Source organism: Fusarium fujikuroi, chromosome FFUJ_chr08 (genome assembly GCF_900079805.1).
Source record: "Fusarium fujikuroi IMI 58289 draft genome, chromosome FFUJ_chr08".
Classification (NCBI taxonomy): Eukaryota; Fungi; Ascomycota; class Sordariomycetes; order Hypocreales; family Nectriaceae; genus Fusarium; species Fusarium fujikuroi.
This window is the reverse complement of record NC_036629.1, coordinates 2,593,999-2,608,939: the sequence shown is the minus strand read 5'-3', so window position 1 is coordinate 2,608,939 and position 14,941 is coordinate 2,593,999. Positions and strand designations below refer to the sequence as shown.

The 14,941-nt window shown below is 48.3% G+C and overlaps 7 protein-coding genes and 1 non-coding gene; 5 read left to right on the top strand and 3 right to left on the bottom strand.

Moving 5' to 3' along the window:
• Window positions 1-723: 723 nt before the first annotated feature.
• On the top strand, window positions 724-2,940 carry FFUJ_12678 (monooxygenase-like protein; the record flags this gene model as incomplete). XM_023582312.1 has 11 exons in its annotated part: window positions 724-1,040; window positions 1,092-1,383; window positions 1,433-1,613; window positions 1,661-1,797; window positions 1,847-1,911; window positions 1,965-2,263; window positions 2,314-2,374; window positions 2,431-2,579; window positions 2,631-2,743; window positions 2,789-2,858; window positions 2,906-2,940. The coding sequence occupies 11 exons, from the start codon at window positions 724-726 to the stop codon at window positions 2,938-2,940; spliced, it is 1,719 nt and encodes a 572-aa protein (XP_023434863.1).
• A 424-nt stretch (window positions 2,941-3,364) lies between these two features.
• Window positions 3,365-4,210, top strand: FFUJ_12677 (related to 20beta-hydroxysteroid dehydrogenase; the record flags this gene model as incomplete). The annotated part of the gene is made up of 1 exon (XM_023582311.1): window positions 3,365-4,210. The coding sequence occupies one exon, from the start codon at window positions 3,365-3,367 to the stop codon at window positions 4,208-4,210; it is 846 nt and encodes a 281-aa protein (XP_023434862.1).
• A 250-nt stretch (window positions 4,211-4,460) lies between these two features.
• FFUJ_12676 (related to phenylacetyl-CoA ligase) lies at window positions 4,461-6,463 on the bottom strand (the record flags this gene model as incomplete). XM_023582310.1 has 7 exons in its annotated part: window positions 4,461-4,793; window positions 4,848-5,009; window positions 5,062-5,369; window positions 5,420-5,554; window positions 5,600-5,705; window positions 5,778-6,379; window positions 6,433-6,463. 7 exons carry the CDS (start codon window positions 6,461-6,463, stop codon window positions 4,461-4,463), a joined length of 1,677 nt encoding a protein of 558 aa, XP_023434861.1.
• Window positions 6,464-6,847: 384 nt separating this feature from the next.
• On the top strand, window positions 6,848-7,441 carry FFUJ_12675 (uncharacterized protein; the record flags this gene model as incomplete). The annotated part of the gene is made up of 1 exon (XM_023582309.1): window positions 6,848-7,441. One exon carries the CDS (start codon window positions 6,848-6,850, stop codon window positions 7,439-7,441), a length of 594 nt encoding a protein of 197 aa, XP_023434860.1.
• Window positions 7,442-8,284: 843 nt separating this feature from the next.
• On the top strand, window positions 8,285-8,400 carry FFUJ_r8. The gene has a single exon (XR_002792824.1). It is a non-coding gene; the product is annotated as a ribosomal RNA (ribosomal RNA).
• A 790-nt stretch (window positions 8,401-9,190) lies between these two features.
• FFUJ_12674 (probable beta-glucosidase precursor) lies at window positions 9,191-11,739 on the top strand (the record flags this gene model as incomplete). XM_023582308.1 has 4 exons in its annotated part: window positions 9,191-9,326; window positions 9,378-9,957; window positions 10,011-10,304; window positions 10,359-11,739. The coding sequence occupies 4 exons, from the start codon at window positions 9,191-9,193 to the stop codon at window positions 11,737-11,739; spliced, it is 2,391 nt and encodes a 796-aa protein (XP_023434859.1).
• A 296-nt stretch (window positions 11,740-12,035) lies between these two features.
• FFUJ_12673 (uncharacterized protein) lies at window positions 12,036-12,644 on the bottom strand (the record flags this gene model as incomplete). Its single annotated transcript, XM_023582307.1, has 1 exon — window positions 12,036-12,644. The coding sequence occupies one exon, from the start codon at window positions 12,642-12,644 to the stop codon at window positions 12,036-12,038; it is 609 nt and encodes a 202-aa protein (XP_023434858.1).
• A 611-nt stretch (window positions 12,645-13,255) lies between these two features.
• FFUJ_12672 (probable TPR domain protein) lies at window positions 13,256-14,905 on the bottom strand (the record flags this gene model as incomplete). The annotated part of the gene is made up of 1 exon (XM_023582306.1): window positions 13,256-14,905. One exon carries the CDS (start codon window positions 14,903-14,905, stop codon window positions 13,256-13,258), a length of 1,650 nt encoding a protein of 549 aa, XP_023434857.1.
• Window positions 14,906-14,941: the final 36 nt, after the last annotated feature.

Genomic DNA, 14,941 nt, shown 5'->3' with positions numbered 1-14,941 from the left:
TGGTCGATTTGGTGGTTTTGAATGTGTTCATAATAAAATGTGGACTAGTCTCTACCTAACCATCTTATCTCGATTCTGTCTCGTTGGATCGACTTGTAATGGCGCCTCATGGAGGCGATAATGAGGCTATCCTGTCTTCCACGAAAGAAGTCTACAGTGGCAAATGTGGTGGGCAGCACGGCCTGATTCTGATAACAAGAAGTTTATTGAGTGATAACATGATTCTGATCTTAACTACCCTAACCTGATCCTCACTCATCACAACATTCCTTTCTAGATCACGACATGCCTTGGTATGAGCTGCGAACACTTATTAAGGATGACTATCAGATCGACTTATAAGAGGGAATGGAAATAATCAGACGAGTTCTTATTACTTATCAAAGTCACTTGTTATGTGATACCCCACGCTGCTATTCACATCATTTCAAGCCTAACCTCAAATGGCTTTAGTGGTGTGTTATAACCGAGGATTTAAACTGACTCGACTCAATGACTCGACAGTTTCCCCCGCATCCAGGTGTCATTGTTCCCTGCACGGCTTCCCCTCAATAACCCTCCGTTCGGCTATGTACCGTCAGTCCGGGTCAGATGACGCCGAGTACGGCCTGACTGACAATACGAAGATAATGAAAAAGGCATGGCCTAGCTGAAAAGTAATGGTTTGTCTACAACACGTCCGTTGAATTAGCTCGTCTCCAAGATTGAACTACGCCATACATCATGACTATATCTCAAAGCAACAATGCGAGCAATGGCACGCAGCCACCAAAACTCCCAACGACACAGGGATACGGCCGGCATCCACTGCACGATAGATCACAGAGGCCATTAAAAGTCATCGTCGTGGGTGCAGGCCCTTCAGGAATCGCAGCGTTGATTGAGTTGAAGAAACTTCGGCATGTCGAGATTTTATGCTTCGAGAAGAATGCTGATGTTGGGGGTACATGGCTGGAGACAAGGTACCCTGGTGCAGCATGTGATGTTGCAAGTCACGCTTACCAGTATTCCTTTGACTACAAGACGGATTGGTCCCGACAGTAAGAAACAACGAATTGTCCGTCGTTTGATTTTTTTACTGAGGATGGCAGCTTTTCACCGGCCGAGGAAATTGGCGAGTACTTCATCTCAGTGGCAGAGAAGCACGATCTATACAACAGAATCACCTTCAACTCCCGTGTGATTGGTGCTGAGTGGGACGACGACACAGGGCTTTGGCGGGTTCAGGTTGCGCGTGACATATCACCTGAGAGCGATGCTATCGTTGAAGGCCACCTTGCTCATGTTTTCATCAACGCGGGCGGTATTTTGAATGATTGGAAGTGGCCTGATATCCAGGGCTTGCACAACTTCAAAGGAAAACTGATACATACAGCTGCTTGGGTAAGATGAGACTTTTCCTTGACTTGAAGCCTTGACTAACAGTGATCAGGACCCTAAGATCGATCTCAAAGGAGCGTCTGTTGGTATCATCGGATCTGGTGCAAGCAGCATACAGGTAGTCCCAACCATACAGCCATTATGCGACAAAATCGACGTATATGTGCGATCACCTACATATATTCTTCCGACAGTTGGGTTCGGCATAGAGTCCTCTAACTTCAACGCGCCATGTATGGAACTATGATCTCCTAAAGATCTCGATACTGACTATGACCAGATACTGCCGCAGATATCGAGAGGTTTAACAACGATCCGGAATATTACAAGGCGTTCCGAAAACAGATTGAACAACAGATGAATGAGAACTTTGCTGCTAGCATTAAGAACTCAGAGGCACAGGAGAAGGGCAGACAGGTATGCCGATACTCTCACAACTGGGAAGTTCTAGTTAACCGAGATGCAGTGGGCAGAAAAGATGATGAGTTCAGCAATTGCCTCACCAGAGCTGAGAGAGAAGCTCATTCCAAGGTGATTCATTCCCTTGTTTACGAGCATATCGTTACTGACGGCGTGTGCAATAGTTGGGAGCTAGGATGCCGACGACTTACTCCCAGCCTACCGTATCTCAAAGCAATCCAGGAGCCCAATGTGAATGTCATCCGAACGGGTATACGCAGGATCACTGAAAAGGGAATTGAGACGGAGGATGGTGAGCTTCATGAAGTCGATACTCTTATCTGTGCAACTGGGTTCAACACTTCATTCTCTTCTCGATTCAACATCGTTGGTCGGAATGGTGTGAGTCTACGGACTATGTGGAAGGCTAGAGGTCCAGAAGCCTACCTCGGAATGGCCATTGCAGGCTTGCCCAATTACTTCAGTAAGTTGCAATGAATCACACGTCTTGTGGGATGTACTGACGATAGATAGCTCTGTTAGGGCCTAACTGTCCTATCGCCAATGGTTCTCTCATTCCATGTATCGAGTCAAGGTACGTCTGCTCTCGTCTAATTCTGGGAGTTTCATGGCTAACAGCAGTTCCAAAAGTGCCAAATACATCGTGCAAGCGATCACAAAAATCCAAAAAGACCAGATTCGCTCTTTGGATGTGAAGCAACCCGTCCAAGACGCGTTCAATGACTATGTTCAAGAAGTCCACAAAGACCTTGTCTGGACAGGATCTTGTCAGAGCTGGTGTATGTGCCTCTACCTTGTGACCCGGAAATAGCAACTGATTAGTGGTGTAGATAAAGACAGGAAGTCAGGCCGAGTCGTTGCAGTCTGGCCAGGATCAAGCATTCATTTCATGGAGATGATTGCTAACCCACGATGGGAAGACTTCGACATCAAGTACATTAACGTGAGTAAAATGATTTCTTTGGTGACCATGACTAATAGAGGCCAGTCGAATCCATTTTCTTTCATGGGCAATGGCATATCTCAGCGCGAGGCGAAGGGTGAAGATCTAACATACTGTAAGTGCCGAAAGTTCATTACAGCAGTATTTAGCTTACATATACAGACCTCGATGATATGGTGCCGGAAGTGAAAGCATGATTTGGATGGAGTTTAGGCTGTTTCTTTACGGGATCGGGGAGGAACGTGTTCGTAGTATTGGCGTCGCAGCAAACCGGGCTTCTTTCGTAGTCCTCGACTCCAAGAATCGGCTGAGCTGCAATGTAACTTGCGTCGACCGGAAGACAAACTTATCAGCTCTAATAACCTGGCCCGTGATTGCCCTCAATTGCTGCCTTTGAAAGTATCATGCTGGCACCCATCTCCGTGATCTTATGTACTAGAGAAATTGCAGTCTTCAAATGATGACAATTTAAGCCACTGATGACCCGCTGCTGGCTTGAATCACTCGAGTCAGCTTGCTATGTCATAATTGCCAGACTCTTGAGTATAAGTATCCGAGGCTCCCCCAACTGGCATTCTTCCAATGACCGGCGACATTTATCTCGCTCATCGATCAACAGCAATGACAACTCAAAGCCCAGAAAAAGCATTCAATAGCGGCGTTGCAGTGATAACAGGAGCTGGAGGTGGTCTAGGTTCTGGTCTTGCACGCCATATCGCATCATTCGGGATGACCGTCATTATCGCTGACATCGATCTCAAACGCGCCAGAGAAGTTGCCTCAGAGATCATAGCCGCCAAAGGAAAGGCTGAAGCGAGGGTTGTCGACGTATCTCGGCCAGACGAGCTGGATGCACTGGCTGAATACGTTCACACTCACTATGGAGATGTTCAACTGCTCATCAACAATGCGGCGATCGAGACACTGGGTCCATTGTGGGAATTATCTTCCGCCCGCTGGGAGACGACTTTGAATGTCAACATCCATGGCCCTATTCATGGTGTTCGGGCCTTTCTACCCCGTATGATCGCTTCAGGAAAAGAATGCTGGATCGCCAATGTTTCGAGCGTCGGGGCGTTCACCACCATTCCAGGCCAATCAGCATATGCAGTCACAAAGCACGCCGTACAAGCTTTCACCGAGTCACTGCATGTGGAAATGAGGTCTCAGAAAACACCCATACATGTTAGCTCTGTCATTCCAGGACTGCTGAATACGGGTATCTTCGACCGTGCTGAGCACGATACCTCAACTGGAGATACGGCTTGGGAAAGACATCGAAGATTGATGGCTGAGACGGCGCGACAGAAGGGGATGGGTATTGATCAAGCAAGTCGTATGGTAGTAGAACAGATAGCAGAGGGGAAGTTGTGGGTTTCTACCCATCCAGCTATCTTGACTGAGATCTTGCAACAGAGGATCCAGTACTATGACAGACAGGGAGAGCCCAACATTCCACCAGCATAGAGACCACAGTAAGCATCAAACACCTTCTATTTATTATGGTACCACTAAAGCACTTGATGTCACCGTCCGACTATGAATCAACTTGTCTGCAGCCATTAGTGGGCCCCATTCGACGATGTAAAGATGTTTGATGGCTGGAACTATCCAGTCTGTGATGTATCGATAAACGAATACTCAAGACTCAAGAGCTTAGATACCAGAACTATGCATGTAAGATAATTAAAAGAAGCTTGCTGTCTCAGTCTCTATTTTACAGTTTCGCCCTCTGCGACTCCATCTTCTCTTTCCATGATGCCTTCAACACCCGACGCAGAATCTTTCCAGAAGGACTCTTCGGAATCTGGTCCATAAACTCAACACCTCCACTCAAACGTTTATGCTTCGCTTTCCTCTCCGCGACAAAGTCCTGTAACTCCTTCACAACCTCTGGCCCACCATGGACCCCGTCGGCAAGTACTACAAAGGCTCTGGGCGTCTCACCAGAGTAGTCATCGGAGATACCAATTATGGCAGCATCCTTGACTTTGGGATGACCATGAAGTAGATCTTCGAGTTCAGCTGGAGCTACTGCATGTCCTCGTACCTGCATCACTAGGGTCAGTTCTTGGAACATTATGTAGCAGGAAGTGAGACTGACCTTGATCATCTCTTTGATCCGATCGTGGATCGTGATGAATCCTTCGTTGTCGATTGAGCCAAGGTCACCAGTCTTGAAGAATCCATCTTCTAAATACGATGCTGCTGTTTCCTTAGGGCGATCCAGGTACCCCATAGTGACTTGAGGCCCTTTGGCCAATATCTACCAACATGTCAGTCAGCTCTGGCACTTCTCAGAACAAAGGGTTTCTCACCTCTCCAACATTTCCAGCTGGCACATCCTCCCCTGTGTCGGGGTCTACCACACGTATTTCAGTCCCTGGAACCAACTTGCCAACCTTTGAGGCATTGCTCCAAGTGCTCAAATCCGGCGGAGTCACTGTCAAGCAGGAGGTCGTCTCCGTCATGCCCCAGGCCTGTCGGACGGCAACAGTCGGGAACCTTCTCGCAATCTGGTCGATAACTTGATCAGCTAATGGGGCAGCGCCCGTGTTGAATTGTTTGACAAATGATAAGTCGTATCCTTGAGCCGACTTGTCATTCAACAATCGGATCAACAGCGCTAAGTAAGTCAGTTCAAATTCCTTTTGACAGATAACATGGCTAACTCACGAGGCACAAGCCATAGCTCGTCGCATTTGAATCTCACAATAGTCTCCATCATCTGCTTCATATCGAACTTGGCCATTATAACCATTTGCTGCTCGAGAAGAATAGGCAAATGAAGCAAATGAACCAGACCAGTGACTAGTCTTGTCAGTCAAGGACGCCCAGAAACACCACTTCACTTACTATGGTAAAAGGGCAGAACACCCAGTACAGTCCGCGGCCGGTTGGGTGGAGTGAGTGCGTTGATCTGACGGAGTTGGCTGATGACGTTGGCGTGAGATATCTGGACCTGATGACCACCAAGATTAGCATCGCCTCGTCTGGGACAGTCGATTGGCTATAGGAGAAGCGTGTGACTTACAGCTTTGGGCTTTCCAGTGGTGCCAGAGCTCCAGGAAAGAAATGCACAGGGAGATTTCTCGGTGTATCTAGGATCCCAGGGTGTTGTATAGGATGACGGATAGAGTAACTCCCCTCGTTGACGCAGATTCTGTAAGCTGTTCTTCTCACCCTTAGACCCATCTAGTCTCAGAATATTCCTTGGCGACAATCCTATTGATTTGCAAGCGGCTTTGACTTCATCAGCGGCGCCGGTGTCAGTAAACACAAGTGTAGTCTTTGACGTTCCAAGAAAATAGATCAGATCATCCTTCATTGAGCCAGGCGGTAACAGAGTAACTACAGCACCCAGTCGACTCGCGGCTAGCATTGCAACAGGATACCAGATGGAGTTCTGCCCAATGATGGCAATCTTTTGCCCAGGTCTGGCATCATATTCTTGATACAGAATTGTAGAGACGGTGGTAGCAATGTGCTTTAAGTCATGATATGAGAGGAATTCTCCCGTGGCGCTGTCGTGAAATCCGTGAGTCTGAGATAGTGTTTTATCCGCTGAAGTTGATTGGCCTAACAGGAGCTCATCGCCCTCGAAGATCCATTGCCATATGGAGGGGTTCCCAATCACTGGACATAATAAGTTAGCGTCCCTGTGAGTGGCTTTCTGAAGAGTGACCTACGGGGTTCTAATTGCGGCCCGGAAAAAGACATTATTAACAGATAGTAGATAAACAGCTCCAGTCAACACTTCTCAGTACCTCCTATCAGTATCAAGTTTTATTGCATCTTCTGTGGGCAGTGTGTTGTGGATAATTGGTGCATGACATAGCATGGCACGGCCATATGACTCGGGTGGAGTGCACTGACTAGCGACGTTGACTCAAGGCATGACTACGTGTATCGGTAATTGCCAGCTCGGACCGAAGTAGGGTTGTCTGCCAAACTGCATTAAACGTCTTGATTATTACCTCTTGAACCTCCCGCGAAATCAGTCAAAGGTATAACCGGCCTTATAACTCGGCTAAAGCGTCGGTCTCCGGGTATCCAGGGGCCAGCCATAGCTTTTCTCATCCAACCCCACATTGCATCTCCAAAATGGCAGCTTCACCAATAACAGTGGCTGTTGTACATACCCCATACTGGAATGTTTCGGATGCTGTTTTGCTTAGAGACGGATCGCATAATGTCGTGGTACCTGCACTTCTTTACCTGCGAGCCTCCGAGATTGAAACAACAAGTTCTTCACCTCGACCGTCGCAGCGCCCCGACGAACGAAAGAGAAAACGACCTGACACAAGTCGTCGCGACTCATCTCTTCAGTTTGTTCACCAGTTTGCATCAAACTCGAAAGAAGATCATTCTGAATTATCTCCGTGCTCAGGCGACTCCAGCGATTCGACCGGCGACCATGATATAGGCCCTGCAAACATTCTTCATAAGCTGAATGTGACGGAACACGAACGCTTCCTACTCCAGGATCTCGAAGATAAGATACGGCAAGACGCGTTTTACAGTTCGGTTCAGTCAACGCCATGTTCTGCACCTGCGTCCAAGAGAATGAGACATGACATTGATGTGTCAAGGACGAGGGACCAAAAGTCGCCAGAAGAGGAAAAGGACGAATATGAGCGGTGGGTAATGGGTTCATGGGATAATTTGTTCTCAAGAGCATCTGTCTATCCAGAGTAAGATGCCGAGGGAACAATTGTAGAGTCTCCGTTATGCAATCGCGTTCAAGCTCATTGGTAGGTCTCCCGCTGATCGTGCCTGAAGCGTAGCTGACGCAATAAACAGCCGCTCAAAAAGGCCCAAAAACACGCGCGGATCTCGAATACTCGTCTGAGATGCCCCTATCAAGTCGAGCACAACAATTATCCAACTGTAGCTCGGATGTTGCCCTGCCGAGAGCGAAATAAAGGCTGGGTCGACTTGGGCAAACTCGAAGGCCCTAGTACAGAAGGGGAAGATATGGCGCTTCGTCCATGACATTCCATATAGCCAATTCAGCTATTTGCTTGATTTGATGAGGGGACCGAGGAAGGTTTATTCCTAAGGTCATGAACCGTGGAATAAGACACCAATATTCATAGTAGTGGCATGGCATGCATCAAGGGGCAGTCTGAGCTTCAGCCAATGGTGTAGTGTCTTGGAATCCGTCACATGGTCAGGAGAAGTTGACCAGGGATGATTGTCTAGAGAGGCGGCTTTCAGCTAGGAGGCTCACGGTCTATAAGAGCAAGTGCCGGACTTTAAGTTAGAGCTAATCTATAAGCTACGACTTTTTAACACATATCATTACAACAAAGCCCCATCTTTGTAAAATTTAACTTCTTCTCTATCTTAATCAAGATCAGACTTTGCTGGTAATTATATAGTAAATTAGACTCTAGCAAGAGGCCTGTCAGCTCTCTAAGTTGGAACGAATCGGTAAATTCGTACACTCGTTCCGTGATAGTCGAAGTTTAGTGATAATCATGTTTCCTCATGCCTTGAGTGCCTCTATAATCCATCACAGACCTAGGAACAAGCACATACGACCATACCTATCAGAGAACTCGGGATCCCGTCCGCTCTCCCATAGATAAGCTGATAAGGGGCGGATTAGTAGTTGGGTCGGTGACGACCAGCGAATCCCCGCTGTTGTATGTTTTTTGGCAGATGATCTGCTTCCTTTTTGCTCATGTTCGCGCTTGATCCAATGGTGCGGCCCTCGATTCTCTCGTGATGTTGAACAAGGGTAGTGCAAGCTGCATGTATCGAACCCTCTCGGCTGCTTCTCGGAGCTACAATACTAGCAAGAGTAGAAGACAGAGAGTGCAAATTTTCAACGCCGATGCCGCAAGACGACGGATATCCCGTCGGGGATTAAGGGAACGATGTGACATGCCGGGTAAAGGTCGGCGGCGGGCAGCGATCGAACTCAATCACTAACTCAATCAAGGTCACATTACCGGAGAGCGCATAATTCTGGGGTAAATGCAGCCAAGCTTAACCCCAAACCAGAAAGGCGGAGGTGGAGAAAACTGGAGAGATGGTCTGTCTAACCCAGAAACCTTGTCACTGAAAAGTCGGGGAAACCAATATCAGGCGACGACATAGACCCCACAGTCCCAGTGACTCGTTAAAAGGCCCGAATATCCTCGACGGTTTTCTGTAAAAGTAACGCTATTGCCGAGTTTCCTCCCCATTTGAAAGCATTGCGTAAAGGCTAGAGACAGAGATCCATTATTTAGAATCACCATGTTATTTGCTAAGTTCCCCGATGGTGTTGGGACGAGTGACCAGAGGAGCCGATGTCTTTTGCCGATGAGCGGGGGGTTGATGGCCAGTTTGTCTTGTTTTCACATGTTGTGAGGTTGAAAATGGTGTATATAAAGAGCGCAGATCCTGAACGTAACTACAGTATGTCCAGGCATCGAGACAAGCAATCGAGTCGCAATGTTTCCTACTTCTATATCTTGCTTGGTGGCCCTGTCTCTGATGAGCCAGGGTCTACTAGCTCAGAAGCAACCGGAAAATGTCATCACTGATGATACCTTTTTCTACGGTCAATCTCCACCGGTTTATCCTACACGTGAGCACACTCTCTCTACAGTTGCACGAGCACTACTGATCTCTTGAGAAGCGCAACAGGTAGACACCGGATCATGGGCCGCAGCCGTAGCCAAAGCCAAGAACCTAGTGTCCCAGTTGACTCTTGAAGAGAAAGTCAACTTAACTACAGGAGGGCAGACAACTACTGGCTGCTCTGGCTTCATACCTAGCATTCCTCGTGTGGGCTTCCCCGGACTGTGTTTAGCAGACGCTGGCAACGGTGTCCGCAACACAGATTACGTGAGCTCGTTTCCTTCGGGAATTCATGTCGGCGCAAGCTGGAACCCAGAATTGACTTACAGCCGGGGTTACTACATGGGCGCCGAGGCCAAAGCCAAGGGAGTCAACATTCTTCTTGGTCCAGTATTTGGACCATTGGGTCGAGTAGTTGAAGGTGGGCGGAACTGGGAGGGCTTTTCCAATGATCCCTACCTGGCGGGCAAGTTGGGCCATGAGGCTGTCGCTGGTATCCAGGATGCCGGAGTTGTTGCGTGCGGGAAACATTTCCTCGCCCAAGAGCAAGAGACTCACAGACTTGCTGCGTCCATCACTGGGGCCGATGCAATCTCATCGAATCTCGATGACAAGACACTCCATGAATTATATCTTTGGTAAGCACATGGTACCTCGGTTGTAACAATAAACTTTGCTAACACCTGGACAGGCCTTTCGCTGATGCAGTCCACGCTGGGCTCGCCAGTGTGATGTGCAGCTACAACCGGGCAAACAACTCACATGCATGCCAGAACTCCAAGCTTCTGAATGGCCTACTCAAAGGTGAGCTGGGTTTTCAGGGCTTTGTCGTCTCGGACTGGGGTGCACAGCAATCCGGTATGGCTTCGGCGTTGGCTGGCCTGGATGTTGTTATGCCCAGCTCGATATTGTGGGGTGCCAACCTTACCCTTGGTGTGAACAACGGAACGATTCCCGAGTCACAGGTCGACAATATGGTTACACGGTACGCTAAGCTCAGTCTCGCCTCTAAACTTTCCTTTCGCTGACAATCATCTAGCCTCCTCGCAACTTGGTATCAGTTGAATCAGGACCAAGACACTGAAGCCCCAGGTCACGGACTCGCTGCCAAGCTTTGGGAGCCTCACCCCGTAGTCGACGCTCGCAATGCAAGCTCCAAACCTACTATTTGGGACGGTGCAGTCGAAGGCCATGTTCTAGTCAAGAACACTAACAGTGCACTGCCTTTCAAATCGAACATAAAGCTCGTTTCTTTGTTCGGATACTCTCACAAAGCTCCTGACAAGAACACACCAGAGCCCGCCCAAGGCATGTTCGCCCCTTGGTCTATCGGCGCCCAATCTGCCAACATTACCGAGCTGAACATCGGCTTTCTCGGCAACTTGAGCCTTACATACTCCGCCATCGCGCCCAACGGAACCATCATCTCGGGTGGAGGCTCGGGTGCTAGCGCTTGGACTCTTTTCAGCTCACCTTTCGATGCATTCGTTTCTAGGGCGAAGAAGGAGGGTACTTCGCTTTTCTGGGACTTTGAGAGCTGGGATCCTAGTGTCAACCCTACTTCCGAAGCTTGCATCGTCGCTGGTAATGCTTGGGCTAGTGAAGGCTGGGACAGACCTGCTACTTATGATACCTATACTGATGAGCTTATCAACAACGTCGCCGACAAGTGCGCCAACACTATTGTTGTTCTTCACAATGCTGGAACGCGCCTTGTGGACGGCTTCTTTAGCCATCCCAATGTCACCGCTATTATCTACGCTCATCTTCCGGGTCAGGACAGTGGAGATGCTCTTGTTTCGTTGCTCTATGGCGATGAGAACCCATCAGGACGTCTCCCGTACACTGTTGCTCGCAACGAGACGGACTATGGTCACCTGCTGAAGCCAGACTTAACTCTCGCCCCCAACCAGTTCCAACACTTCCCCCAGTCTGACTTCTCTGAGGGTGTTTTCATCGACTACAGACACTTCGATGCCAAGAATATCACTCCCCGCTTCGAGTTTGGTTTCGGCTTGAGCTACACAACCTTTGATTACGCGAATCTCCAAGTTACAAAGTCCCAGGCACAGACACAGGAATACCCAGCTGGTGCTGTTACCGAGGGAGGCCGTTCAGACTTGTGGGATGTCGTTGCTACAGTGACAGCAAACGTCAGCAATACTGGCTCTGCCGACGGAAAAGAGGTTTCACAGCTGTACGTTGGTGTTCCTGATGGCCCTGTGAGACAGCTGCGTGGCTTTACGAAGCCTTCTATCAAGGCTGGGCAGACGGCTACCGTAACCTTTGAGCTTACCCGTCGGGACTTGAGTGTCTGGGACGTTGTTGCGCAGGAGTGGCAACTTCAACCAGGCAGCTATGCTATCTATGTCGGCCGAAGTAGTCGAGATTTGCCTCTGCAAGGTACCCTGAGCATCTAATTATGATTCGAGAAGGATGGCTCAGTATAGTTAGTTGAATATATATCTCTAATACTCAGTATGATTGATTTCATGATTCATTTGTCACATTTCCTTAATACTGTGATAGGTGTCTCCTACAAAGGTTTTATTGAGAAAATATTCAGTATAGTTGCTTGTTCTATCCTTTGTTTATAATGTGTAACATTGTTACAGGCCAGATTCCTTACCTGACTATCGGCTTTAATACAACACACATTCTACAAGAGCGTCAATGCAAAGTCGATTTACTTTTTAGTACTAGCACCCGACAGACTTCAGTGTATAGTCTCTCGCACTCCATCGCTTGCTTCACCAATCTTCCTTCTCTTCCTCTTCCTATCCTCGTCGTCTTCTCCCTCTTCTTCCTCTTCGCGCTCCCCCAGACGCCTTTTAAGCTGAGCCTCAGCCTTCTTAGCTCGAGCCAAGTATTGCTTAGCCTCCTCCTCAGCAGCATTCTTTCCCTTTTTGACCTCCGCCAATTCCCTCTTCGGGCAGCCGGCAATCAACTCAAGGGAACGAACATGAGCCCTATCACCATTACCCCCAAGGAACACTGGTGGAATATTTGTTGCGTCCTTGGTCATGAAATCCTCGATCTCCTTGCCCATGGCAGCTGCAAGCTCCTTGGCCTTGAGACGGAAGTTGCTAAGGGTGTAAGAAAGCGATTTGGGCTTCGAATCCCACTGCTCGGGATACTCTTCCTCACCCTTAGCACAAAGCTTAAGACTATAGTCTGGAGCGAAAGTCGTGGCGAGGTCGATGTCAGATAGGAGGATCTTGTCTCCGTACTTCAGGGGGCCTTCCGAACCGATGTGCTTGTCATAATAGCGGCGGATCTGACGCGCTCGCAGGCAAGTGTTTTCTTCGGTTGTTGCCCAAGCCATGATGGATGTTTGATAGGAGGATTAGTATTTGCTGTGTTACAGATTGTGGTGTAGGTTCAAAGGTTGTTGTTTTGTTGATGAAAAGAAAGGCCAGATGATGATAAGGAAGTTAGATATATATATTCAAAAGTTAATCACAGTGAGCTTCTAGCCTTGGAACTAGCACTCTACATGTTCGTGAGAATAACATATGGTTCGGTGACATTCTGCGACCAGTGCCTTCCGCTGGATTCTTTTTCATATTTCTGATGTTCATCGAGAACATATTGTTCTTTGTCCTCCATTAAATACTACACTATGAACATATATAAACACAAAGTTCGGGCTCAAGCTTCTGATTTATTTATGCAGCAGCACAAAGAAAAGCTGGTACAGAACTTAGAGAACAATTATATTCCTAGAATTGATGAGATACCATTAATGTTTTAGCTATCCTAAATACCCTAGTGAAACTCGGTTGGTGCTGCCGTCTTCACCTTAAACGAACAGGAGTGATGAACATAGGCAACGAGAAGTTAGCTCTTTTGAAACGACAGGCGCCACGGTTCAGCAACTCATATTTCCTCATAGCTTAAAATATTACAAAATGTATTTAGTGTCCATGTGCATTCTCATTTATCTAGTCTGCAATAGCAAGAGGCCTTAACAAGAACGTCGGTACCTGCCAGTGCCTTTTGCAAATCGCCTTCAATCTCCTTCGTCTCCGTGTCTCTCCCCAATTTTGTCAAACTTTCGTGAAGACCGTGCAGCGCCCATACGTTATTAGGGTGCCTCAAAGCTCGAGGGAGTTTATCGTTGAGTCCCAAGTCTGTCTTGTACACCTCAACTGCCTCCTCGAGATACCCCTGCTCCATCAGCAACGCACCATACGCATGGCGGGTAGGCTGCATCCATCCCCACGGTTCGTCGTAAGGAAGATTATCCTCGCGACGAATAGCCTCACGGAGGTGCTCAAAAGCTACATCATAATTCTTTCTCCTGTATTCCAGTTCGCCATCGAGCATAGCTTCACCCACTCGGAGGATATCCAGACAAGTGTTGTTGAAAAGAGTGCGAGAGGTCGGAACTCTCTTTAAAGACTCGTGGAATAGTCCTTTGTGATGCTCCGATTCTGGCACTCTGCCCGTAGCAGCAAAAGCTACACTCTTCGCATACAGGACAATCGACGTGGTCATACAGTATAAGTCCTGGTCTTCAGGTGGCTCCATATCAATCAGATCCTGCCATTTTCCGAACCTGACCAATATATGAGCACGAAGACTCAGAAACGCTTCAAGCCAGTCAGCCATAGGCGGAGACTCGATCTGAAGAAGGTCCTTCGGGATAGTAGACTCTAGCTGACTAGCAGTGTCAATGCAAACTTTGTACTGCCCCGCGAGCATAGCAGCGTAAACCCGAAAATGAAGATCGTGGCACCGGTACAGAGAATAGAAGTTCAAGGGTCCAGCTTTGGATAAATACTTATCGTCGGCTTTGATCGCCTCCGAGTTGGAGTCAATGGCAGCTTGGTAGTGTCCACATAGTACGTCCAAGTGAGTTGGCATGTGGTGTAGATGTCCTCCGTCAGGTACGAGCCCACGAAGATGGTTGGCCGTTGCAAGAGCATCTTCTGGTCTCGGAGACATTTCCATCAAATGGATATACAAGTGGAGTAAGCCGGGATGCTCCAAAGAACCGTTGAGCTTCAAGCCATTATCGATTATCGTTTTGATCTTCAGCGTGTGAGCTCCAGGCGTAGGATCTCCTGTCTTAAGATCCCAGAGGTTCCATGGATTCAAGTTCATCAAAGCGTCTGCATACAATGTAATGACATCCAAGTCGTCTGGAAAGTCCCTGTGCGCCCCTTCCATTGCATCAGCAAAGCCCTGGTTCCAAGAGGAACAATTCGAAGGTCTCTCTTGCGGGTAACGGTGCTGAAGTGCTGTGATAAGGGCTTGCTCAACTGGAGTGCAGGCCGACATCTTAGCCATGGCTGTACGGGCGGCATTGTGACCACGCTCAACTGCGTCAGCCAGGTCTTTGTCATCAAAGAACGACCATGGCTTGTTGTAGTTTGGTCCTAGGCTATACGCCAAGCCCCAGTAGGCCATCGCGCAGTCAGGGTCGGAAATGGCGGCCTGCTCGAAGCAGAAGACGGATTCCTCATGATTAAATGCATACGCCCATATGAGTCCACGGCTGAACCAAGCTTGGCTTTCCGGGGAGGTAGTCGAGATGGTTCGCTTGTACAAGCCAAGATCGAAAGGGTATGGGGTCGACATTGCAGATCGTCGTGACGTTTCAGGTACACAGTGCCA